At 36.7% G+C, this 25,902-nt stretch overlaps 1 protein-coding gene across 1 annotated transcript in view; it reads right to left on the bottom strand.

The window, feature by feature from the left end:
- Nucleotides 1-25,902, bottom strand: part of PLCB1 (phospholipase C beta 1) — a 699,731-nt gene that overhangs the window by 157,717 nt on the left and 516,112 nt on the right. The window contains 1 exon segment of the mRNA XM_032606422.1: nucleotides 18,028-18,174. Within this exon segment, the coding sequence (XP_032462313.1) occupies nucleotides 18,028-18,174 (147 nt within the window).

Genomic DNA, 25,902 nt, shown 5'->3' with positions numbered 1-25,902 from the left:
GATTTTCTGTGACTTATACGTTATAAGCGTCCATCATTTTTTTTAGCAGTCATTTAAAAGATGACATATTGATGAAAACTGTCAAAATGACTGAAATGGATAAGATCTGTCCATTGGAGACACACAGGACAAAGAAAATGGGATTAAACCTATTGGCTTAATTTTATTTTTATATGCATGTCACAACATCCGATATCAGCATAACAAAAGGGTGACATTTTTCAGTTCTATAGAGCCCTAGTAAATGCACTGAAAGGCTGATTAAGTAGGTTTGCATAATCACTTTTCTTTACTGGAAAAAATAGGACATTTTAAATACACAAGTGTTTGCAAAAGCAGAAATGCTGACAAAATAATCTAGAAAATTCCTGATGCTAGATAATCAATTTGCCATTTAAAATGCTTCAAAGTTTGTTGTAATAAAGGTCTCTGCTGCATAAAGGAAAAATGGAGAGTGGTAGTGAAGGGGAAAAGATGATCATTTATATGTTATTCCTAAACTTAAAGGAGGGCTACTTTAGCTAAAGAAGTGAAGAATTCAAACAATTATCAGGTTAATTCTTTAAAAATGCTAGCTCCTTCAGACCACTGCACAGCTATTCAAGAGTGGAGCAGATTTTCTTGTGTACTACCTAGGAAATTGTTTAAGTGTATTACTGACTATATCCAATAATGTGCAATTTCATTAATATTCTGTTAAGTGTTACTAACTTCTGAAAGGGAATTGCCAGTAAAGAAGTTGCCAGTAAGCAAGTTGCTTCAATCTAATAATAGATTGAAGGTAGAAAAATACCTAACCCACACTAGAGTGTTCTGTCATAAAAGATTCAAGAAGTTTCCAGAAACATTTCTTTGGATTTGCTTGCAATATATATATATATAATAGAAGCAATTTGATGTACTTTTTGAATGTTGATCAGTTAATGTTTTGAAAGAGATGGTAAGGCATGGGGTTAGAGATGGAAATGATTCTGAAAAAAAAAAAGAATGGAAGAGGAGGGTGTATATGTGTGTGTGTGTGTGTGTGTGTGTGTGTGTGTGTGTGTGTGTGTGCCTGTGTCGTGTTTATTGTCCAACATCTAAGCCCAAAAGAATTCCTCTAAGGTAAATTTGTTCATTATTAAAATGAATAATCTGTATTAGAAAAGAAAATCTTCCAAAGAAAGCATTAGAAAACACACATTTATCCATAACTGTCTTATTGCTTGGAATGCATATTAGGTTTTCTGTATGTTTTCCTTCATTTATGGAGATTTTTTCCAAATATGTGAATTAATATTCGCCACTACTCTCTCCTTTTCTGCTTAAAGCCTCAAAGCTGGTTTATTTTTCTTCCCTAAAATTCCTAACTCCTCATTATTATATCCCATCCAACCATTATATTTCCATTTGATTAGATCCAATAAATAAAGCTTCTGGGGCCAGGGGATTGCCACAGGTTGGGATTAATGATATGTCATGAGTCCCTCAACCCTTGTTGTTTCTGAAACTAGTATCTGGCATCACCTCTGCCTGGCTGTGAACACCCTCTGGAGTACATTACAAGCCTATGATTGAACTTTGGAGCTGAAGCTCCATCTCAGATTAATTCATAATACTGCCCCGAGTCAGAGCTCTGCAACTTCTCACTTGACTGCCCTCATTTTGGGCAGCTGGCTTCATTCACTTGAGTTTGTCTCAGATTAGTCAAGGCATCCATGGATGGAAGAGACCAGAAAATTGAAAATCACAATCCGTCTATTAACATAAGCTTCTGAGAAATTTCTCATCTTGTGGAGTGTGATGATTAATTGCCTATATTTATATTTATCGTTATTTATTGTCTTCTCTTCAATCTTTAGGGTAAGAAGTTTCCAGATTGTGAAACTTTTGTTAATTCAGTGGCTTTCTTCAATAAACACTGTCTCCTTCAATAAATGGATATGGGAACCATTTCTACTTGCTTTCAATGCTGTGAAACCAACAGCTACACTTGAGGGAACTATGCAAAATACAGAGGATGTGTTGTTCATCTTGACCGTCTCTAGGGCCATCAGTTTGATCTGATCTCTCTCTTCTACATTATCTGTCTGCTGCCCCAGTAAGACTGTGAAGGTCTTTTTTTTTTTTTTATTGAAGTATAGTTGATTTACCGTGTTGTGTTCATTTCTGCTGCACAGCAAAGTGATTCAGTTTATATATATATATATATATATATACACACACACACACACACACATTCTTTTTTATATTCTTTTCCATTATGATTTCTCACCATGAACCTCTTTTGAACATAGATCCAATTGCCATTGGATGGCTTAGGCAAGTGGGAAAAGAACTTTAAGCATATGCCTTACTGATTACAGGATATATTCATATTCTCAAATATTCTCTGTGGGAGGTAAAATACTGGCTGCTTTGGATACAAAAATGACACAAGACATCTTCCTTACCTTACCATTTAGGTAAAGAGGCAAGTACAAACAAAGGAGAAGGCTCTTATGTGCCAGGGAGTTTACACCCTCACTGCACTATTACACTTCTGGCTGTCATTTCTTTCTCTTTTTCCTTGCCAACAGAATAATCTATTTAGGCTCTGATATGCTTCAGGGTCCGCTCTCCAGCCCTGGGATAAATCTTAATTCTTCTCAGCCAGTCACAGTGGTTCTGTGGTCCATGTTGGTACTTATTGTAGGGCATTGCTGTATGGTATAACTCTGGGCTACATCTAATAGGGTGTAAAGGAAAGTCTGCTGGGTGAGTTGGGGAAAACCTCACTCATACAAAGGGCCACAAGATGCGGATGTTCCCTGGGCCACATGTGCAGCTTATTTCTTATGGAGGCAATGCTCAGGGTGCACAGTCATCTTGAAACAATAAGAGGATGGGACTTCCCTGGTGGTCCAGTGGGTAAAACTCCATGCTCCCAATGCAGGAGGCCCAGGTTTGATCCTTGGTTGGGGAACTAGATCCCACATGCATGCCGCAACTAAGAAGTCTGCATGCCGCAACTAAGAAGTCCTCATGCTGCTACTAAAAGATCCCACATGCCACAAGTAAAGATCCCACATGCTGCAACGAAGATCCTGCATACCACAACTAAGACCCAGCACAGCCAAAATAAATAAATACATATATATTTTTTTAAAAAAGGAAAAGAAACCATAAGAGGAGCAAAAAGATAGAAAGCATCTGGGTCTCTGATGACATCAATGAATTCCTGATTTAATCAATACTCAACCACTCTGCTTCTGGACTTCTTGCTGTGTGAGGTAGTAAATTTCTTAATGTTTAAGCCATTAAGTAATAGTATCCTCTTATGCATAGCCCAAAATACCCTGGCTGTTTCAATTTACTTTCATTTTCACATGAAGAAATTAAGGCTTAGAAGACTTAATTTACTTAAAGGCAAATTGAAATTTGGTCTGTTTATTTGCTAAGCTCAACTTCTTTCCATTCTACCACCCAACTTTCATAGGTCTGTGTGTGCTTTAAACCAAAAATAAATTATAAAAAGTTGCATATGCTAAGGACTAAATGAGTAGGAGAGATGTAAAGGGAGGGAGTGACACTAAGCTTGGGTTGGTAGTGGATTGCCAAGGGAAAAACTATACCTTAAGGTATAGGAGAGGAATTGAATAATCAGATAGTTTAATTCATCAGAGGGATAACTAAAAACTCCAATCTAATGTTTTACTTCCCAAGCTGAATAAAAATGTTAATTATTCAGAGATATGTCACTTTGCTTTTCCTGAGTATATGGAGCCATCATCTCCCAAATGGTTTAGAGTATGGAAAGATTTATGAAGAGCTGAAAAAGTGTAATTGAAATGAATGCACACTGTTCAGTCCTGAGACAATCTTGTTTTGAGTCATAAGGGTAGATTCCTCAAGGAAAAACAATAACTTAAACCGTAATCACTACCTGATGTACTGCCAAGTCTATCCAAAACCCTAGAAAATGACCATCGTAATTAAACATCAACTCATTTTGTGCATGTATTTCTCTCAGTGATTGGATTTTTTTTTTTTTTTTTTTTTTTTTTTTTTTTTTGCGGTACGCGGGCCTCTCACTGTTGTGGCCTCTCTCGTTGCGGAGCACAGGCTACGGACGCGCAGGCCCAGCGGCCATGGCTCACGGGCCCAGCCGCTCCGCGGCATGTGGGATCTTCCCGGACCGGGGCACGAACCCGCATCCCCTGCATCGGCAGGCGGACTCTCAACCACTGCGCCACCAGGGAAGCCCTGGATTTTTTTTTTTTTTTTTTTTAAACATCTTTATTGGGGTATAATTGCTTTACAATGGTGTGTTAGTTTCTGCTTTATAACAAAGTGAATCAGCTATACATATACATATGTTCCCATATGTCTTCCCTCTTGCGTCTCCCTCCCTCCCACTCTCCCCATCCCACCCTTCCAGGCTGTCACAAAGCACCGAGCTAATATCCCTGTGCCTTGCGGCTGCTTCCCCCCAGCTATCTACCTTACTACGTTTGTTAGTGTGTATATGTCCATGACTCTCTCTCGCCCTATCAAAACTCACCCCTCCCCCTCCCCATACCCTCAAGTCCGTTCTCCAGTAGGTCTGCGTCTTTATTCCTATCTTACCCCTAGGTTCTTCATGACATTGTTTTCCCTTAAATTCCATATATATGTGTTAGCATACGGTACTTGTCTTTTTCTTTCTGACTTACTTCACTCTGTATGACAGACTCTAGGTCTATCCATCTCATTACAAATAGCTCAATTTCATTTCTTTTTAAGGCTGAGTAATATTCCATTGTGTATATGTGCCACATCTTCTTTATCCATTCATCCGATGATGGGCGCTTAGGTTGTTTCCATGTCCTGGCTATTGTAAATAGAGCTGCAATGAACATTTTGGTACATGACTCTTTTTGAATTTTGGTTTTCTCAGGGTATATGCCAAGTAGTGGGATTGCTGGGTCATATGGTAATTCTATCTGTAGTTTTTTAAGGAACCTCCATACTGTTCTCCACAGTGGCTGAACCAATTCACATTCCCACCAGCAGTGCAAGAGTGTCCCCTTTTCTCCACACCCTCTCCAGCATTTATTGTTTCTAGATTTTTTGATGATGGCCATTCTGACTGGTGTGAGATGATATCTCATTGTAGTTTTGATTTGCATTTCTCTAATGATTAATGATGTTGAGCATTCTTTCATGTGTTTGTTGGCATTCTGTATATCTTCTTTGGAGAAATGTCTATTTAGGTCTTCTGCCCATTTTTGGATGGGGTTGTTTGTTTTTTTGTTATTGAGCTGCATGAGCTGCTTGTAAATTTTGGAGATTAATCCTTTGTCAGTTGCTTCATTTGCAAATGTTTTCTCCCATTCTGAGGGTTGTCTTTTGGTCTTGGTTATGGTTTCCTTTGCTGTGCAAAAGCTTTGAAGTTTCATTAGGTCCCATTTGTTTATTTTTGTTTTTATTTCCATTACTCTAGGAGGTGGGTCAGAAAGGATCTTGCTGTGATTTATGTCATAGAGTGTTCTTCCTATGTTTTCTTCTAAGAGTTTGATAGTTTCTGGCCTTACATTTAGGTCTTTAATCCATTTTGAGCTTATTTTTGTGTATGGTGTTAGGGAGTGATCTAATCTCATACTTTTACATGTACCTGTCCAGTTTTCCCAGCACCATTTATTGAAGAGGCTGTCCTTTCTCCACTGTACATTCCTGCCTCCTTTATCAAAGATAAGGTGTCCATATGTGCGTGGGTTTGTCTCTGGGCTTTCTATCCTGTTCCACTGATCTATCTTTCTGTTTTTGTGCCAGTACCATACTGTCTTGATTACTGTTGCTTTGTAATATAGTCTGAAGTCAGGGAGCCTTATTCCTCCAGCTCCTTTTTTCGTTCTCAAAATTGCTTTGGCTATTCGGGGTCTTTTGTGTTTCCATACAAATTGCGAAATTTTTTGTTCTAGTTCTGTGAAAAATGCCAGTGGTAGTTTGATAGGGATTGCATTGAATCTGTAGATTGCTTTGGGTAGTAGAGTCATTTTCACAATGTTGATTCTTCCCATCCAAGAACATGGTATATCTCTCCATCTATTTGTATCATCTTTAATTTCTTTCATCAGTGTCTTATAATTTTCTGCATACAGGTCTTTTGTATCCTTAGGTAGGTTTATTCCTAGATATTTTATTCTTTTTGTTGCAATGGTAAATGGGAGTGTTTTCTTGATTTCACTTTCAGATTTTTCATCATTAGTATATAGGAATACCAGAGATTTCTGTGCATTAATTTTGTATCCTGCTACTTTACCAAATTCATTGATTAGCTCTAGTAGTTTTCTGGTAGCATCTTTAGGATTCTCTATGTATAGTATCATGTCATCTGCAAACAGTGACAGCTTTACTTCTTCTTTTCTGATTTGGATTCCTTTTATTTCCTTTTCTTCTCTGATTGCTGTGGCTAAAACTTCCAAAACTATGTTGAATAAGAGTGGTGAGAGTGGGCAACCTTGTCTTGTTCCTGATCTTAGTGGAAATGCTTTCAGTTTTTCACCATTGAGGATGATGTTTGCTGTGGGCTTGTCATATATGGCTTTTATTATGTTTAGGAAAGTTCCCTCTATGCCTACTTTCTGGAGGGTTTTTATCATAAATGGGTGTTGAATTTTGTCGAAAGCTTTCTCTGCATCTATTGAGATGATCATATGGTTTTTCTCCTTCAATTTGTTAATATGGTTTATCACATTGATAGATTTGCGTATATTGAAGAATCCTTGCATTCCTGGAATAAACCCCACTTGATCATGGTGTATGATCCTTTTAATGTGCTGTTGGATTCTGTTTGCTAGTATTTTGTTGAGGATTTTTGCATCTATGTTCATCAGTGATATTGGCCTGTAGTTTTCTTTCTTTGTGACATCCTTGTCTGGTTTTGGTATCAAGGTGATGGTGGCTTCGTAGAAGGAATTTGGGAGTGTTCCTCCCTCTGCTATATTTTGGAAGAGTTTGAGAAGGATAGGTGTTAGCTCTTCTCTAAACGTTTGATAGAATTCACCTGTGAAGCCATCTGGTCCTGGGCTTTTGTTTGTTGGAAGGTTTTTAATCACAGTTTCAATTTCAGTGCTTGTGATTGGTCTGTTCATATTTTCTATTTCTTCCTGATTCAGTCTTGGCAGGTTGTGCATTTCTAAGAATTTGTCCATTTCTTCCAGATTGTCCATTTTATTGGCATAGAGTTGCTTGTAGTAATCTCTCATGATTTTTTTTATTTCTGCAGTGTCAGTTGTTACTTCTCCTTTTTCATTTCTAATTCTATTGATTTGAGTCTTCTCCCTTTTTTTCTTGATGAGTCTGGCTACTGGTTTATCTATTTTGTTTATCTTCTCAAAGAACCAGCTTTTAGTTTTATTGATCTTTGCTAGTGTTTCCTTCATTTCTTTTTCATTTATTTCTGATCTGATTTTTATGATTTCTTTCCTTCTGCTAGCTTTGGGGTTTTTTTGTTCTTCTTTCTCTAATTGCTTGAGGTGCAAGGTTAGGTTGTTTATTCGAGATGTTTCCTGCTTCTTAAGGTGGGCTTGTATTGCTATAAACTTCCCCCTTAGAACTGCTTTTGCTGCATCCCATAGGTTTTGGGTCGTTGTGTCTCCATTGTCATTTGTTTCTAGGTATTTTTTTATTTCCTCTTTGATTTCTTCAGTGATCCCTTCATTATTAAGTAGTGTATTGTTTAGCCTCCATGTGTTTGTATTTTTTTTTTTTTTTTTTTTTTTTTTTTAAACATCTTTATTGGGGTATAATTGCTTTACAATGGTGTGTTAGTTTCTGCTTTATAACAAAGTGAATCAGCTATACATATACATATGTTCCCATATGTCTTCCCTCTTGCGTCTCCCTCCCTCCCACTCTCCCCATCCCACCCTTCCAGGCTGTCACAAAGCACCGAGCTAATATCCCTGTGCCTTGCGGCTGCTTCCCCCCAGCTATCTACCTTACTACGTTTGTTAGTGTGTATATGTCCATGACTCTCTCTTGCCCTATCAAAACTCACCCCTCCCCCTCCCCATACCCTCAAGTCCGTTCTCCAGTAGGTCTGCGTCTTTATTCCTATCTTACCCCTAGGTTCTTCATGACATTTTTTTCCCTTAAATTCCATATATATGTGTTAGCATACGGTACTTGTCTTTTTCTTTCTGACTTACTTCACTCTGTATGACAGACTCTAGGTCTATCCATCTCATTACAAATAGCTCAATTTCATTTCTTTTTAAGGCTGAGTAATATTCCATTGTGTATATGTGCCACATCTTCTTTATCCACTCATCCGATGATGGGCGCTTAGGTTGTTTCCATGTCCTGGCTATTGTAAATAGAGCTGCAATGAACATTTTGGTACATGACTCTTTTTGAATTTTGGTTTTCTCAGGGTATATGCCAAGTAGTGGGATTTCTGGGTCATATGGTAATTCTATCTGTAGTTTTTTAAGGAACCTCCATACTGTTCTCCACAGTGGCTGAACCAATTCACATTCCCACCAGCAGTGCAAGAGTGTCCCCTTTTCTCCACACCCTCTCCAGCATTTATTGTTTCTAGATTTTTTGATGATGGCCATTCTGACTGGTGTGAGATGATATCTCATTGTAGTTTTGATTTGCATTTCTCTAATGATTAATGATGTTGAGCATTCTTTCATGTGTTTGTTGGCATTCTGTATATCTTCTTTGGAGAAATGTCTATTTAGGTCTTCTGCCCATTTTTGGATGGGGTTGTTTGTTTTTTTGTTATTGAGCTGCATGAGCTGCTTGTAAATTTTGGAGATTAATCCTTTGTCAGTTGCTTCATTTGCAAATGTTTTCTCCCATTCTGAGGGTTGTCTTTTGGTCTTGGTTATGGTTTCCTTTGCTGTGCAAAAGCTTTGAAGTTTCATTAGGTCCCATTTGTTTATTTTTGTTTTTATTTCCATTACTCTAGGAGGTGGGTCAGAAAGGATCTTGCTGTGATTTATGTCATAGAGTGTTCTTCCTATGTTTTCTTCTAAGAGTTTGATAGTTTCTGGCCTTACATTTAGGTCTTTAATCCATTTTGAGCTTATTTTTGTGTATGGTGTTAGGGAGTGATCTAATCTCATACTTTTACATGTACCTGTCCAGTTTTCCCAGCACCATTTATTGAAGAGGCTGTCCTTTCTCCACTGTACATTCCTGCCTCCTTTATCAAAGATAAGGTGTCCATATGTGCGTGGGTTTATCTCTGGGCTTTCTATCCTGTTCCACTGATCTATCTTTCTGTTTTTGTGCCAGTACCATACTGTCTTGATTACTGTTGCTTTGTAATATAGTCTGAAGTCAGGGAGCCTGATTCCTCCAGCTCCTTTTTTCGTTCTCAAGATTGCTTTGGCTATTCGGGGTCTTTTGTGTTTCCATACAAATTGCGAAATTTTTTGTTCTAGTTCTGTGAAAAATGCCAGTGGTAGTTTGATAGGGATTGCATTGAATCTGTAGATTGCTTTGGGTAGTAGAGTCATTTTCACAATGTTGATTCTTCCCATCCAAGAACATGGTATATCTCTCCATCTATTTGTATCATCTTTAATTTCTTTCATCAGTGTCTTATAATTTTCTGCATACAGGTCTTTCGTATCCTTAGGTAGGTTTATTCCTAGATATTTTATTCTTTTTGTTGCAATGGTAAATGGGAGTGTTTTCTTGATTTCACTTTCAGATTTTTCATCATTAGTATATAGGAATGCCAGAGATTTCTGTGCATTAATTTTGTATCCTGCTACTTTACCAAATTCCTTGATTAGCTCTAGTAGTTTTCTGGTAGCATCTTTAGGATTCTCTATGTATAGTATCATGTCATCTGCAAACAGTGACAGCTTTACTTCTTCTTTTCCAATTTGGATTCCGTTTATTTCCTTTTCTTCTCTGATTGCTGTGGCTAAAACTTCCAAAACTATGTTGAATAAGAGTGGTGAGAGTGGGCAACCTTGTCTTGTTCCTGATCTTAGTGGAAATGCTTTCAGTTTTTCACCATTGAGGATGATGTTTGCTGTGGGCTTGTCATATATGGCTTTTATTATGTTTAGGAAAGTTCCCTCTATGCCTACTTTCTGGAGCGTTTTTATCATAAATGGGTGTTGAATTTTGTCGAAAGCTTTCTCTGCATCTATTGAGATGATCATATGGTTTTTCTTCTTCAATTTGTTAATATGGTTTATCACATTGATAGATTTGCGTATATTGAAGAATCCTTGCATTCCTGGAATAAACCCCACTTGATCATGGTGTATGATCCTTTTAATGTGCTGTTGGATTCTGTTTGCTAGTATTTTGTTGAGGATTTTTGCATCTATGTTCATCAGTGATATTGGCCTGTAGTTTTCTTTCTTTGTGACATCCTTGTCTGGTTTTGGTATCAAGGTGATGGTGGCTTCGTAGAAGGAATTTGGGAGTGTTCCTCCCTCTGCTATATTTTGGAAGAGTTTGAGAAGGATAGGTGTTAGCTCTTCTCTAAACGTTTGATAGAATTCACCTGTGAAGCCATCTGGTCCTGGGCTTTTGTTTGTTGGAAGGTTTTTAATCACAGTTTCAATTTCAGTGCTTGTGATTGATCTGTTCATATTTTCTATTTCTTCCTGATTCAGTCTTGGCAGGTTGTGCATTTCTAAGAATTTGTCCATTTCTTCCAGATTGTCCATTTTATTGGCATAGAGTTGCTTGTAGTAATCTCTCATGATTTTTTTTATTTCTGCAGTGTCAGTTGTTACTTCTCCTTTTTCATTTCTAATTCTATTGATTTGAGTCTTCTCCCTTTTTTTCTTGATGAGTCTGGCTACTGGTTTATCTATTTTGTTTATCTTCTCAAAGAACCAGCTTTTAGTTTTATTGATCTTTGCTATTGTTTCCTTCATTTCTTTTTCATTTATTTCTGATCTGATTTTTATGATTTCTTTCCTTCTGCTAGCTTTGGGGTTTTTTTGTTCTTCTTTCTCTAATTGCTTGAGGTGCAAGGTTAGGTTGTTTATTCGAGATGTTTCCTGCTTCTTAAGGTGGGTTTGTATTGTTATAAACTTCCCCCTTAGAACTGCTTTTGCTGCATCCCATAGGTTTTGGGTCGTTGTGTCTCCATTGTCATTTGTTTCTAGGTATTTTTTTATTTCCTCTTTGATTTCTTCAGTGATCACTTCATTATTAAGTAGTGTATTGTTTAGCCTCCATGTGTTTGTATTTTTTAAAGATCTTTTCCTGTAATTGATATCTAGTCTCATGGCGTTGTGGTCGGAAAAGATACTTGATACAATTTCAGTTTTCTTAAATTTACCAAGGCTTGATTTGTGACCCAAGATATGATCTATCCTGGAGAATGTTCCATGAGCACTTGAGAAAAATGTGTATTCTGTTGTTTTTGGATGGAGTGTCCTATAAATATCAATTAAGTCCATCTTGTTTAATGTATCATTTAAAGCTTGTGTTTCCTTATTTATTTTCATTTTGGATGATCTGTCCATGGGTGAAAGTGGGGTGTTAAAGTCCCCTACTATGAATGTGTTACTGTTGATCTCCCCTTTTATGGTTGTTAGTATTTGCCTTATGTATTGAGGTGCTCCTATGTTGGGTGCATAAATATTTACAATTGTTATATCTTCTTCTTGGATCGATCCCTTGATCATTATGTAGTGTCCTTCTTTGTCCCTTTTAATAGTCCTTATTTTAAAGTCTATTTTGTCTGATATGAGAATTGCTACTCCAGCTTTCTTTTGGTTTCCATTTGCATGGAATATCTTTTTCCATCCCCTTACTTTCAGTCTGTATGTGTCTCTAGTTCTGAAGTGGGTCTCTTGTAGACAGCATATATAAGGGTCTTGTTTTTGTATCCATTCAGCCAATCTGTGTCTTTTGGTGGGAGCATTTAGTCCATTTACATTTAAGGTAATTATCGATATGTATGTTCCTATTTCCATTTTATATATTGTTTTGGGTTCGCTACTATAGGTCATTTCCTTCTCTTGTGTTTCGTGTCTAGAGAAGTTCCTTTAGCATTTGTTGTAAAGCTGGTTTGGTGGTGCTGAACTCTCTCAGCTTTTGCTTGTCTGTAAAGGTTTTAATTTCTCCATCAAATGTGAATGAGATCCTTGCTGGGTAGAGTAATCTTGGTTGCAGGCTATTCTCCTTCATCACTTTCAGTATGTCCTGCCACTCCCTTCTGGCTTGTAGGGTTTCTGCTGAGAGATCCGCTGTTAACCTTATGGGGATTCCCTTGTGTGTTATTTGTTGTTTTTCCCTTGCTGCTTTTAATATGCTTTCTTTGTATTTAATTTTTGACAGTTTGATTAATATGTGTCTTGGCGTGTTTCTCCTTGTATTTATCCTGTATGGGACCCTCTGTGCTTCCTGGACTTGATTAACTATTTCCTTTCCCATATTAGGGAAGTTTTCAACTATAATCTCTTCAAATATTTTCTCAGTCCCTTTCTTTCTTTCTTCTTCTTCTGGAACCCCTATAATTCGAATGTTGGTGCGTTTCATGTTGTCCCAGAGGTCTCTGAGACTGTCCTCAGTTCTTTTCATTCTTTTTTCTTTATTCTGCTCTGCAGTAGTTATTTCCACTACTTTATCTTCCAGGTCACTTATCCGTTCTTCTGCCTCAGTTATTCTGCTATTGATCCTATCTAGAGTGATTTTAATTTCATTTATTGCATTGTTCATCGTTGCTTGTTTCATCTTTAGTTCTTGTAGGTCCTTGTTAACTGTTTCTTGCATTTTGTCCATTCTACTTCCAAGATTTCGGATCATCCTTACTATCATTATTCTGAATTCTTTTTCAGGTAGATTGCCTATTTCCTCTTCATTTGTTAGGTCTTCAGTGATTGGATTTTATTTTTCCTTCTGAGTGTCTTGATAGTCAACAAAGGGGCAATAATGAGCAGAGAAATAGACATAATAATAAAAATGCATTGCTAAATTGATTGGTTTTTATACTGTATGTTTAATCTTTATGGTCCCTTTGAATGCTCAAAAGAAAACATTCCAAATAATGAAGTTCTCCTTAGTTGAATTTAGACTGGCATTTCTCAGGAATACTTGTTCTTAAAATACTCCAAGAAAGTACCTAGCATGGTCATGACTAGGGGAGGAGGGTTGATCATAACCTTAGTGTGAGTGAATCTGTAAGCTTTTTTTCCCTATATTCAAAACATACTGCAGTAGATGCCAACCTTTGTTTGAATCTAGCGTTTTAAAAACTCATTTGAATAGGAAAACTTTTCTTTTTCCACCACAATACCCCTTCCGTGAAATAATGTTTCTGTAGAAAATATTTCTACTTGCTCTGGAACTGCTTGTAAAGTATAAAATCTAACTCATTTTCTAGGTATTGATTTTAACATTTAACTGGATTTTATCGGGTTATACCTTGGTTATAATTTTATTTTATAACATTCTTAATAGGCTTTGGGAAGTTTGAATTTCTATATTTTAGATGCTTACCCAAAGGTCTCTGAGAGATAAGAGTTCTGACTCTCTATACTTAAAACAAGGACACTAATAATATCATATGAAGTAAAACCAAATTTTACCTGTTAGAAGAGGATTTTAGGCAAAACCTCAGGAACCTATATTAGAATTTATATTAATTTTTAAAATTAATTATATGGAATTCTCCTTAGTTCCCCTGCAGAGATTTTGACTGGTATTGGGACAAGGTAATATTGTAAGAATGGAGATTTACATAATGCAAACCCTGGTATGAAAATATATGTCTCAGAAACGTGAGGAAGATAAGTTTAAAAAAAAACCTTAAAGATCAGAACATGGTCTAACATAGGTAACATAGCTTTAAAAATTGAATACTTAAAAAGATGTGAATACTTTTAAGTATTACTAGAAATACTTAAGAAATTTAAAAATACTATTAGAAATTTAAAAATTGGGGAGAGAGTTGGTTTAGTTGTACAGAAATTTGGAGACAGCTCTTTGAGTTCTTTCTTCAGCAAAAAGTAGAGTGGACCGTTCTCTTTTATAGTAGCTGAAAGCTCTACTTTCTGAAAACTATTGGCCATTAATATGGTAACACCCCAAACCCAACTGACACAATGGAGCCAAGTTCTCTACCATATTTGTGCTGACCAAGTTAATCAGAGGGAGGGCAAATGAGTGACCCTGGAAGAAATTAATTGGACTAAAAGTCCTTAGTAAAATGCAGTTAAAAAACAAAAAGAACTGCTGAGAAAAATTGAACAGTATTTTGTAGTTCTATTGTTTGTGTTGATATTGAACAATTTTCTTGGAACTATTATTGTGTTGTCAGTAAAACAAATGAGTAATTATGTATAATTTGCTAGGTATCAAGATTGATACAAAAAGCACAGCTATAGAATCAAGAATTTAAACTGGAAGATAGGAGTATAAATCTTTATGTGAATTCTTGTGCCTTAACAAGAAGAAAAATGTATCTTTTCTTGATTTGTTCACTGAAATGGTCCAGAAACAACATTCCATAGCACAGGGTTCAAATTGCTGTTACCCATATGCGTATTTTTTCACACTAAAAGGAACAAGGGATCATTGGGGGAAAAGTCTGATTCCATGCGTGGTGCAGAAAGATGAGACTGGAAGATCTTTATGTGCCAGAAAACAAGGACATTTTTCAAAGATCAATGGGTCATGTCAAGAGGAGAGAGAAGCCAGCCTAAAAAATGTTTCCACTGACCAAAGCTGAGACGATTTGAACATCAAAAGGAGAATAGTGGCTGTGGTTGAGTGAACCTATGTAAACTCTGAAAACTTTGTCCATAATGATATGCAAAAAGGGAAAAATTAACATACTCTGGAAGAAGGTAAAAAGAATAGAACGTATATATACCCAGTCAGTCTTGTCATTCAGTCATTTTGGTATCATTGCCTGATTTGTTATATGGCAAATAATACAGATACTAACACAAGTAAATATATTCATTTTTGGACTTAAAAAAGACTATTGGTAAAATTATTGCATAGTGTGACTTCCAGATAGATAAAACAACACGCAATGTCCAAAATTTAACTGAACATATGTTTAAGTATTTTTAAGCATTTTGGGGTCCTAAGTACAAGATAAATGCAAGATTCAATCATGTGTCAAAGTCTTTAAAGTTATATTTCTTAGGGTCCTATCAAGTCAAAGACCTAGACTTTTACTTGAGGTTCTATAGACCTCCTCAAACTTGGATGAGAAAAAAGATTACATCTTTAACTCAAATCACTATGTGCAATTTAACATTCTCTTCAGTTATGAATGTAGGCCACAAATCACTGTAGTACCAGCAGGACAGTGACTTCGTTACCAGTAGGAATCACAGATATTTTCATATCATATTCCAATTGTTGCAAATATCACACGTATTACTTATACAATTTTTAAAAATTGTGTTAATAAAATATATACAATTTTATCCAAATTTGTTTTTCAATATTTGATCAAAATATTTCAATGGAAGTTTTTCCTCTTTAATTCTATGTACATTATTTTATACGTTTAACATTTTTAGAAGGGTCCATAGGCTTCACCAGACTGCCAGATACATCAATGCTACCGAATAAGATTAAGGACCTCTGGGAAGGAAAAAATCCTTTACAAATGCTTAGCAATTTGAGTGGGAGCTGCAAAATTTTTGTAATAAGTCTAAGAAACTGAATCCAAGAAAGTGGGCTAAGTGGACACTCTCTTCTTGAAGCTATGAAACCTGTAGTAATTTTAAAACAGGTTAAGGGGCTTCCCTGGTGGCGCATTGGTTAAGAATCTACCTGCCAATGCAAGGGACACGGGTTCGAGCCCTGGTCCAGGAAGATCCCACATGCTGCAGAGCAACTAAGCCTGTGTGCCACAACTACTGAGCCTGTGCTCTAGAGCCTGCAAGCCACAACTACTGAAGCCTGCGTTCCTAGAGCCTGTGCTCTGCAACAAGAGAAACCACGACAATGAGGAGCCCGTGCACCACAACGAAGACCCAATGCAGCCAAAAATAAGACAAACAAATAAATAAATAAATTTAGAAAAAAAATAAAACACGGCTAAAAATATTCTGACATTCCTCCCATTGAGAGCTGTGGTCTATGTCCCTTACCTTGAAGCTGGGTAGGTTTGTGACATTTCTGACAAATAAAGAACCTTGAAGCTGGGTAGGTTTGTGACATTTCTGACAAATAAAGAAAGAAGTGAAAGTATGGAACTTCAGAGGCTAAGTGCAAAAAAGGGCAATTAAGCTTCCTCCACGTTTCTTTGGGACACTTGTTTTTGCAGCTGTAAGCTGCCATGTAAGAAGTCTACCTACCCTGGGGTTGCCATGCTGTGAGGAAGCCCAAGCCACATGGGGAGGCCAATTTTAGGCAATTAGGTCAGCAGTCTTAACTGAGCCCAGCTGTTAGGTCACTAGCCCAGGTCCAGACATGTTGGTGGTGAAACCTCCAGATGATTCCAACAACCAAGCCTTTTGTGTCACCCCAGCCATTCACTTCCCAGCTGTAGCCCAAGACACCAGGGAACAGAAACAAGCCATCTGCCCTGTGTCCTGTCTGAATTCCTGACATATAGAATATGGTCAAAATAAAATGGTGGCTGTCTTATGTCCCTGTGTTTTGGCGTGATTGGTTATACAGCCAAGAGATGAGAAGAATAGGGTTTAGGATGAGCCAGACACAAATCTAATTAGTTTTATAGCCTGAATCTCTCTTAGTAGGTATGTAGTTGAAACAAAACAGGCCACAAGTAGCATGAGAACAGTCCAATTTTCATGAAGAACATGCAAGTTGCAGTTCAACTGCCTGTAGAACTCAGAGTGTATGATTCTGACAAGATGGTCTCAGATGATATGGAATCATCCTGAAATAGCTCATTCTAGCTGTCCAGGGGCCACATTGCTATCTCTGTCCAAGAGTCATTTCTATTCTAAGCTATTTTTTACCAAGTGTGGGATACCAGGCTAATGCTGGATTCGATGCTAGCACAACATACATTTGTGCCTAGAGAAATGGATCCCCTTAAGGAATTCAGAAGACTGAACTGCTTATTTGTCAGATGGCTGAACCCTGTGAAATTCTCTTGAACACTCTCATGAATACCTAGTGCCTGGACCTCCCTGCCACTATGTGCATGGCATTGCTGGTCTGTCCTGCCACACAAACCACACACCCCTAGGCAAAGAGCCATAAGCACATCAAAACCTCCCTCAAGGCACGGCAAGTACCTGTAACTTACAGATACCAAATGAGACCCCAGACTTTGGTTGCATTGTGGGTCTTAAGGTCTGGCAACCTTATATTCATTTGGGTGATGGACTGTATGAAGCAAGAAAGTGATAAGGTTTTGAAAAGTCCTTTTTTTTTAAACCAGTAGGTTTTTTTTTTTTTTTTTACAAAGTCTTTCTAAGGCTGGTAATCAGAGAGTATTCTGCAAGAAATGTATTTTGATTATAAAAACATTTTTAGTTTATTGAGATTGGTATTTATTAAAATTTTTATTCTAAACTATATTGAGATAATATATATTATATATATGTTTTAATATTTTTTTCTATTTAACAATCTACTAAAAACCATGGCAGTGCTCAGTTTAGGGTCAAGTTAGGAAACGCACTCCTTTATCATAATATTTGCAACAAAGTATATATAAGTTGTCACTCACAAAGAAATTTGTTTATGTCTAAAGCCCTGTGCACCTGAGCAAAATTATTAATTTGCCTTGAGTGGAAGTTATTTAGGGAAGAACTTTCCTGTAGATGAAAACAGTCCAGAGAACTATGTGGCTTTATAAGTGGCTTGAAGTCTATTGAAGAAAGAATTCAGTTACGCAAAAATTCCATTGGTCTGAAGATACCAGACATGAATACATTTTAGATGACATGAAAACTTAGGAATAGATGTGAAGAAATGATATTGTTGCTTATGGGTGGAGCCTCTGGTCATGGAACCTCAGTTCTCAGAGGTTTTTCACAGGAAGTGAAAGGAAATACGCCTCCACTTCAGAACAACAGTAAGCAGAGGTTGGTGACATTTGGTGAGACTGGATAAAATAATTGTCAAAGAACTATGAACTCATACCTGTGAGGTAGGTGTTGTGTGAGGAATTAATGAAATAGTGAGTAAGTGGCTGAGACATATCTTCATTCAAATCCAGTTTCTCAGGTGGAACGACTCCATTTTCTTCTCCACTCAGATAGCGCATAAATCCATCCACTGATATCTGTCCTGGAGGAAATGAAGAGTTAAGAAGAATGTGAATGCATTATTTTCATGGGTTTCTGGCATCATGTTGCTTTAACTTTTTTTTTTTTTTCCAGAAAACTCTGGTAGCATCCAAGATGGAAGACAGTAGCCCCAATTGCAATTTAATATGGATAAACAGTAGTCTAGGATCATGCTATTTCACTACATTTATCTCCAAATGCCAGAAATAATAGAGGAAAATGTAGTTACATGAGTATCACAGACTTTCAGAGGAGTTAAATACCTGAACACCGATCTCCTGTTTTTAAATATAAGAATGCTTATCAACTTTGCGTATGGACAGCAAAATGTTATTAGTGCTTATCTCTAGGTGATAGAATTAGGAGTGCACTTCCCAATGTTCTATCATGAAAATATGTTACTTTTATAATTAAAAGAGTTATTCACAAGTGGTTTTATTATTTAAAATAAAGTGAAAATGTTTTCAAATAATGATTTTTTATCTCTAAAACAGAAAATAAAGATGACCATACTGAGGAATAAAAATTTGAATGCTCATAAAAAGGAAGGTCTTTAAAGTTCTTATTTAGAATGACTTTACTTCAAATGAAAGAAATATGACTCACACTTTAGTTTATTCAGATTGTATTTAGAATTTTTCTTTTGTTGTAATCTTTCTGAGGTGACTAATACTAAATACTGAGATAATTCTTTATTAAAGTGAATTTTATGTAATACATAGAAAGGGCCATCTTCATGATTTTGGTTCATCATCACAGTTTGTCTCTTCAACCTTAACAATCAAAGCCACAAACAAACAAACAAACAAAATAAACACAATCACCAGTGCATTTGTGAGCAGTAAAGATCTTGCTAGTAAATGTTAGAGGGAAGTAAGTTTTTTTCCTTGTTGAAAAAGTTTTGTATTAATATAAAAGTGGTATATGTTTATGGAAGAAAAATTAGGAAATAAGATGAACAGAGAGGAAAAGTAAAACTTTTCTGAACATGCCTAACTCTTCCTTCAGAGACAATTACTATTAAAATCTTGTTGTATATGCTTCCAGAAAAAAAAAGTGTGTATGCGTGTGTGTGTGTAATTCTTTTATGAAACTGCAATCCTATATATCTGTATATGATTTAGAAACGTTTGTTTATATTAACTGAACAATATATTATGAACACTGTCATATAATTATATAATATTTACATTTTATATATTATAAAATATATAGCCATCACGTGACTAAGTAATATTCCATTATCTTTGGAGTTGTCTCTCATTTTTCACTAGTATAAATGACATTGTATGGAGTACTCTGGTAGTTGAACCTCTGTACAAACTTTTAATTATTTCCTGAGAATGAATTTCCAGAAATAGAATTGCTGGTTCAAAGACTATGCATATTTTTAAAGCTTTTACTACACATAACCAATTTGCTTTCTGTTAAAGTTCTAGCAATTTACTCTTTCACCAGTGGTTTGCCTTCTCTTCACCCTTATGCCAAACTCATACGTAAAAACACGATATCTAATAATTCTAATTTTTATTGATTTGAGCATTATTTATTCTTGAATGGTAAGAGATGTGTCATCTGCAAATGGAAAAGCTAGCACTGACTGTTTACCCACAGTGTAAATCTTTTTACATTCAATAAGTTTCTCAAAATAACTGATGAGTATGTTCCATAATTCTGGAAACATTATAGCTAAATCACCTTTAATATTTTCCAGGAATAAATAAATAGAAAGAAATTTGGTTACTGGCTTTTGACGAGTGGAGCTGTATCTTACAAAAAGAAAATCTTAGAGATGCCATAGTTTATACCTCCAAATAACCATCACCTACCAAGTGATGGTTCCAATCATGCTGTCATTGATGAGAACACTTTGGTTATTGCCTTTGAAACCTTCTTTTGAAATTCATTTATGGTGGAATGCATATACTCTTTCAGACTGGTTTCAATTTTTGGGAACAAACCAAAGTCAGTGCCTCTTAGGGCCAAAGTTATCTCAATAGATAGCTTTCAATAATATTTTGGAGCATAAAACATTTAGAGATAAAGTATTTTTTTAAAAAAATCTAATTTCTTCATCGTCTTCCTTTTCATTCCTTTTATCGGTAGGAATGAAAATCATAGAGCAGGTATACAAAAGATGAAGATCTGAGATGCTTAAATTAAGCTTTAGAAGCCAGGTGGCCCGTCCTCTCGAGCATCAGTGTTACTGGAGTCCCGGGTCCTGGGTATTTCCATGCTTTGGCACTCGAGAGCTGGCACTTTTTAAAATAGAAAAATGGGTGTTATTTTATTTACTTTGTTGTTAAGTGACTTTCAGTCTTCTGTTTGAGGTTTGGGGTGATCCTTCGTCTGCATTGTGGACAATTATCATTTTACTCTGATTTATCGCCATCTTGTCACCTTATTCTCAAATGAGTGTCTATTCCTCCCTCCCTCTTTCCTTTCCTTCTCCCGTCTCTTTACCTTCCACTCACTTAACAAACATTTATTGAACGCCTGCAATGTGATGAATATACAAAAAAATAAAGCAGAGCAAAGCACAGACTATGCCTTCAAAGAGCTCATAATCTAATAGAAAATAAGACCATTCACCCCTTGAACAGCAGGCATGCGCTCCTCCAGAGCAGGATGTATGTTTCTATCTTTGTCATCCTTGGAATATACCACAATTCTCTGTGCACTGTAGCTGTAAAATCAGCACTTACTTTTGACAATTAGTGATTCAAAAGAGAAAATAAATGGTTTTGAAACTGGGAGATCACTAAAGATGGCATAATTTTGATTCTTTTATCTGATTAGGTCAAATCATATGAAATTATTAATATTTGGTGTTTTTAACCTATGCAAATGACAGTTTCATACATCTCAATTTCTAACCACAGCTGTTCCTCAAAGGACAGGCAATAAATGCAAGTGGCTTTAGGGGCCAACAAAAGGAAGTAATGTGACTCCTGGAATAAAGTGTACCGAAGGAAAACTCACAAGTATATGCTCCTTCTAAAGGCATGCAAATGACAGCAATACAATATGGTGTGACCAAGACATACCATCTTTATGGTGCGGGTGAAGGCTGTGTTTGTGTCTGGTATCTTGGGAATAAATATCCCTTGGTGTGATCAGCAACTTTTAAAAGCAATTAAAACAAAACATATGCCAATATGGCATGGATGACAAATTAATTCTAATTTTAGCACGGATTTCCATTATATTGTCTCTAGTGCCTTCCGGGCACTTGTGTTGAGAAAGATTCTGAGCCATGCTTGTGAATAATTTTGATGTCGGTCATGGAATGCATGACAGAAAAGTGGGGGTATGCAAGCTATATATTTGTTATTCTCAAACCAGGATATTATATTTCAGTTATGCTCTGCAACATGCCAAAGAACATGTGTCAAAATTTTATTTGATTCATTAATGAGAAAATCAGGATGATGACAAACCCATTTCAAAGAAGGCTATGGGATATTGATACATACATATATGTGTGCCAGCAACCCTCCAAACCTATTAAAATATTGCTAAATTGAATATAAACTTGCTTAAAGTCCTATAGGTCAATTAATATAATCTTTGGGTTACCTTCTCTACCTTTACTATTTCCTAGGAGTCAAAGATTTTAACAGAGTTTTTAGCATAGATTAAAATTAGTAAAAACAAGAGTTAGGTGAATCAGTGTTTGTAAGCTTTATTTACAATTAATTATATCAAATAATTTAAAAATCCCCAGCTGAGGAATTTACCTAATTTTGAATAGGAACAATATATGAGTTTGGAGGACAGTTCAGAATATGATTGTAGACTGCAAGTAGGCAGAGCAACTTTTCAACCCCAAAGCTTGCCTTGCTAACTAAAGGAGCAAATGTGCAAGACTTTTGATATATCAAATGACTAGGCAGAGATATGTCAAAGTCAAGAAAAGCCAATGAAAAAGTAAAGATCAGGAGTTGGAGGTTTATAAGTTGCAAGGCATCAGCTGAGGGGTCAAGAGTTCATTTGCAAAAATGTAGATGTTTTTGGCATAATGAATTAGCCTAAAAATATAGTTCTGACCAGTAAAGGCTTTTGGACGAAAACAGACCCTTAGAGGATTTTTCTTTGTTGCATGTAACCTACAGCTGGAATACTGTTGCTGCTGATGACTTAAATGCATCAGTACTTTTCCACCAACCCGTCACTGTTTTTGCGAAACTGCTTACAATTTTTTTTCAGGTCCACTGAGGCACATAGAAAAATGAAAAGCCTTGAGAACTAAGATGGGGAAAACACTGTTTTTCTAAACCAGTCAATTTAGTAACAGTACAAGAAATGCGGCTTCCATTCCTGCCAGCAGTAATTGATCAGCGACAAACTCTTCGACCACAGGATGAGAAAACTAGATGGGCTCTTATGTCTCTTTCAGCTCTAAAGTTCTATGAATTCAAGTGGTTTAATATACTCTGGATGATTACCAGCTAAATTAAAACAAAATGTCCATATTAGAATGAGATTATGAAACATCAAACCACAATTAAAAGCAATGGGATGATTTTCTGGAATAAAAACAGGAAGAAAAGTTAAGTTCAGAAGGATAATACCAGCTGACAAAGGCTAAAAATAAAGTCCCTTCTATATTTTCTTAATAAAAGATTGATATGCTTCCAAGTGGACATGCCACTCATATAAAGACACCTAAAGATCTTTATAAGCATTTATATTATTTGAACCACTTAGAGCCAAAGTAGGAAAAATATGTCTCAAGGAATGGAGAAAACACCACTCTATGAAGCTTTTTCATTCAAAATAAGTTCTAGTGTATGCTGAAAACAGAAGGCTGGTGATCAAATGTGAAAAGATCTGACTTCAATGGGGAGGAACCATCTTCAAAGGGATACGAGAAGAAAGTGGCATGACAAAATGATGGTCCCCAATGGCCATTTATATGGCTTGTCATTCTTCAGCAATATCTTTGCTGCAGAGAAACTCTCAAATGTCAGGTAGCTGTACACATATGCCATGGCCAGGAACTGTACCTCTGCCTCCTTCTGCCTCTCTCCTTCCCCTGGGGTAGATGATGACTGAGGCTCCACTTGTGTCCTCTTGAAAATGTCAGGAAGACAAAAATGTGAAATTTTGTTGTGACAAAATGAGACCTCCCAGGGATGCTTTTAAATCTTGCTGTATATCCAGGGACATACAGCTGGATGCATTTCATGCTTACAAGTGCATGCCAAGGCCTTTGAATATATACTGGGGAACAAGCTACTCCCTTGTCTTCTTTAAACCTGGGACCATCCTATGGGCCTTGGGAACAATTAATTTATTTTTATATTTTTGGCTGTGTCGGGTCTTAGTTGCAGCACGTGGGATCTTCGTTGAGGCATGCGGGATCTTTTGTTATAGTGCACGGGCTCTTCGTTGTGGTGCGGGGGCTCCTCTCTAGTTGAGGCACATGAGCTCAGTAGTTGTGGCGCATGGACTTAGTTGCCCTGTGGCACATGGGATCTTAGTTCCCCAATCAGGGATCAAACCCATGTTCCCTGCATTGGAAGGAAGATTCTTTACCACTGGACCACCAGGGAAGTCCCAGGCCTTGGGAACAATTAAGAAGAGGAGGATTTGTGTCCAGAAAAGGGAGCTCTGGAGAACAGAATGGAACAGTCTAAAGAGGTTTATGGACTGGTTCTCCCATTTTCTCAGGTCCTGACCCCTTTTATTAATTGACTTCTTGAAACCTACTTCCAACAGAACTTTCCAGCTTGACCTCATGTTCCAGGCATCTAAGAAAAGATGTTTCAGCTTAAGTCTCTCCAGGAAGAAGACACAGTTATCTAAACCTCTTTGCAATATGTTCAGGCACAACTGTTCTCCCAGTTTCATTTACTTGATGAAGCCTTTCCTAGAGTCTTATGACCTAATCCAATTTAGATTAATCAATTAACATTTTTAAAAATTCTATTCTTTGTTGAATCTCTTTTATTTTTTGTAAACTGCATCTTCCTCCTTCATAGTTAGCTTTTCATTTCAGTGGGAGCACATTTGTCAGTAGCTTCCTGAGAAAGGGTTCCTGAGTGTTAAGTTTTTTGAGCCTTGTACGTCTAAAAATGGCTTTATGACATTTGCATTCTTTATTGCTAGTTTATCTGGGTATAATATTGTAGGTTAAGAAAATTTTCTTTTAGATTTTTGTGAGAAAAGTTGCTTCATTGTCTTTTAGCTTTTAGTGGGCTGTTAAGAGATTTGAAGAATTACTATTTCATCATCCTAAAAATATATGTGGCCTGTTTTTTTATTTTGTCTCTTTGGAAATTTCTAGCATCTTATTAAGTTCCAGTTTCTGGAAACTTCACAATGATGTGCTTTGGTATAGGTTTATTTTTATCCCCTGTGCTGGACACTCTTGAAGCCCTTGTAGTCTGAAAGCTATTATTCTTCTATTTGGAACATTTTCATAAATTATCTTGGGGCTTCCCTGGTGGTGCAGTGGTTGAGAGTCCGCCTGCCAATGCAGGGGACACGGGTTCGTGCCCCGGTCCGGGAAGATCCCACATGCCCCGGAGTGGCTGGGTGGGCCTGTGAGCCATGGCCGCTGAGCCTGTGCATCCAGAGCCTGTGCTCTGCAACGGCAGAGGCCACAACAGTGAGAGGCCTGAGTACCGCAAAAAAAAAAAAAAAAAAAAGAAAAAATAATTATCTCTATGCTAATTTCTGTTCTCTTTCTTCTGGAATATTATTTGATCAAATTTTACATTTTCATATATTCTCCCTCCAATTTTTCATTTTATTTGTTTGCTCTACTCTCTGGGAGCTTTCCACACCTTATTTCCAACCCTTCTTTGAGTGTTTTGTTTCTGCTACACTCTATTTAATGTCTAAGAGCCAGTTTATGTTCTCTGACATTTCTTCAAAAAATAGCATTGTTATTTTTTCAGTGGTTCAATATGTTTTATTATCTTTCTAAGGATATTAATGATAAATGTATATTTAAAGTTTTCTTCTCACTACATAGTCATTGTTTTCCTTAAGGTTACTTTTATTCTTGCTTACTTCTACTTTTTAAGTAAGTTTTCCTCATATGTCTAGTGATTTTTAATTGCCTGTTCATATTTCAAATGGGTGGACTAAAAAGCTGATTGGACTTTTCAAAGCATCTGTATATCTGAATATTAACATGCAAAGTATAAGAGTTAATAAGGCATCATTGTAGAGGGATCAGTCTTTGTCTCTTTGGAGTAACCCCTAATGTCAATACCTTTAGTTCTTTCTTCTTGAGCCGATCAAGTCCTGAGAGAAGATCTGTTTAATCACTTGCCAGGAAAATAAAGGCCTGGATGCCAGCCTTCCAGAGCCAAATGGGGGAAGGGGTAGAATGTTTATGATCACTTTATCTCTTTGCTTTCAAATGGTATCCCTGCCTTCACCAGGGATTGTGTTATCCTCAGACCCCCTGCTTTCTTGTCTCCAGAAGGGAAACCTTTAGTTTTCTCCCAGGTGGGAGACTATTCCTTAAACAGCTGTCAACCAACCCTCCTTATTCTAGGCTGTAACTCTAAACCTATGATCAGTTTCCTCAGATGTGTTATAGCTGTAAACCTATAGATCGTTGCCAAAATTGTGTAATTATTGTCTCTTACCCTATTATATCCTCCCTTGCCAGATTATGCCTTAAAAAAATACAATGCGATTTTAGTGTGGTTTCAAGAGAGAGTTTAATTAGTTGAATACGTCTAGACTATTCATTCTATTTATCCTG

This window comes from Phocoena sinus, chromosome 15 (genome assembly GCF_008692025.1).
Source record: "Phocoena sinus isolate mPhoSin1 chromosome 15, mPhoSin1.pri, whole genome shotgun sequence".
In the NCBI taxonomy this organism is placed as follows: domain Eukaryota; kingdom Metazoa; phylum Chordata; class Mammalia; order Artiodactyla; family Phocoenidae; genus Phocoena; species Phocoena sinus.
This window is presented reverse-complemented; position numbering and strand designations above follow the sequence as displayed.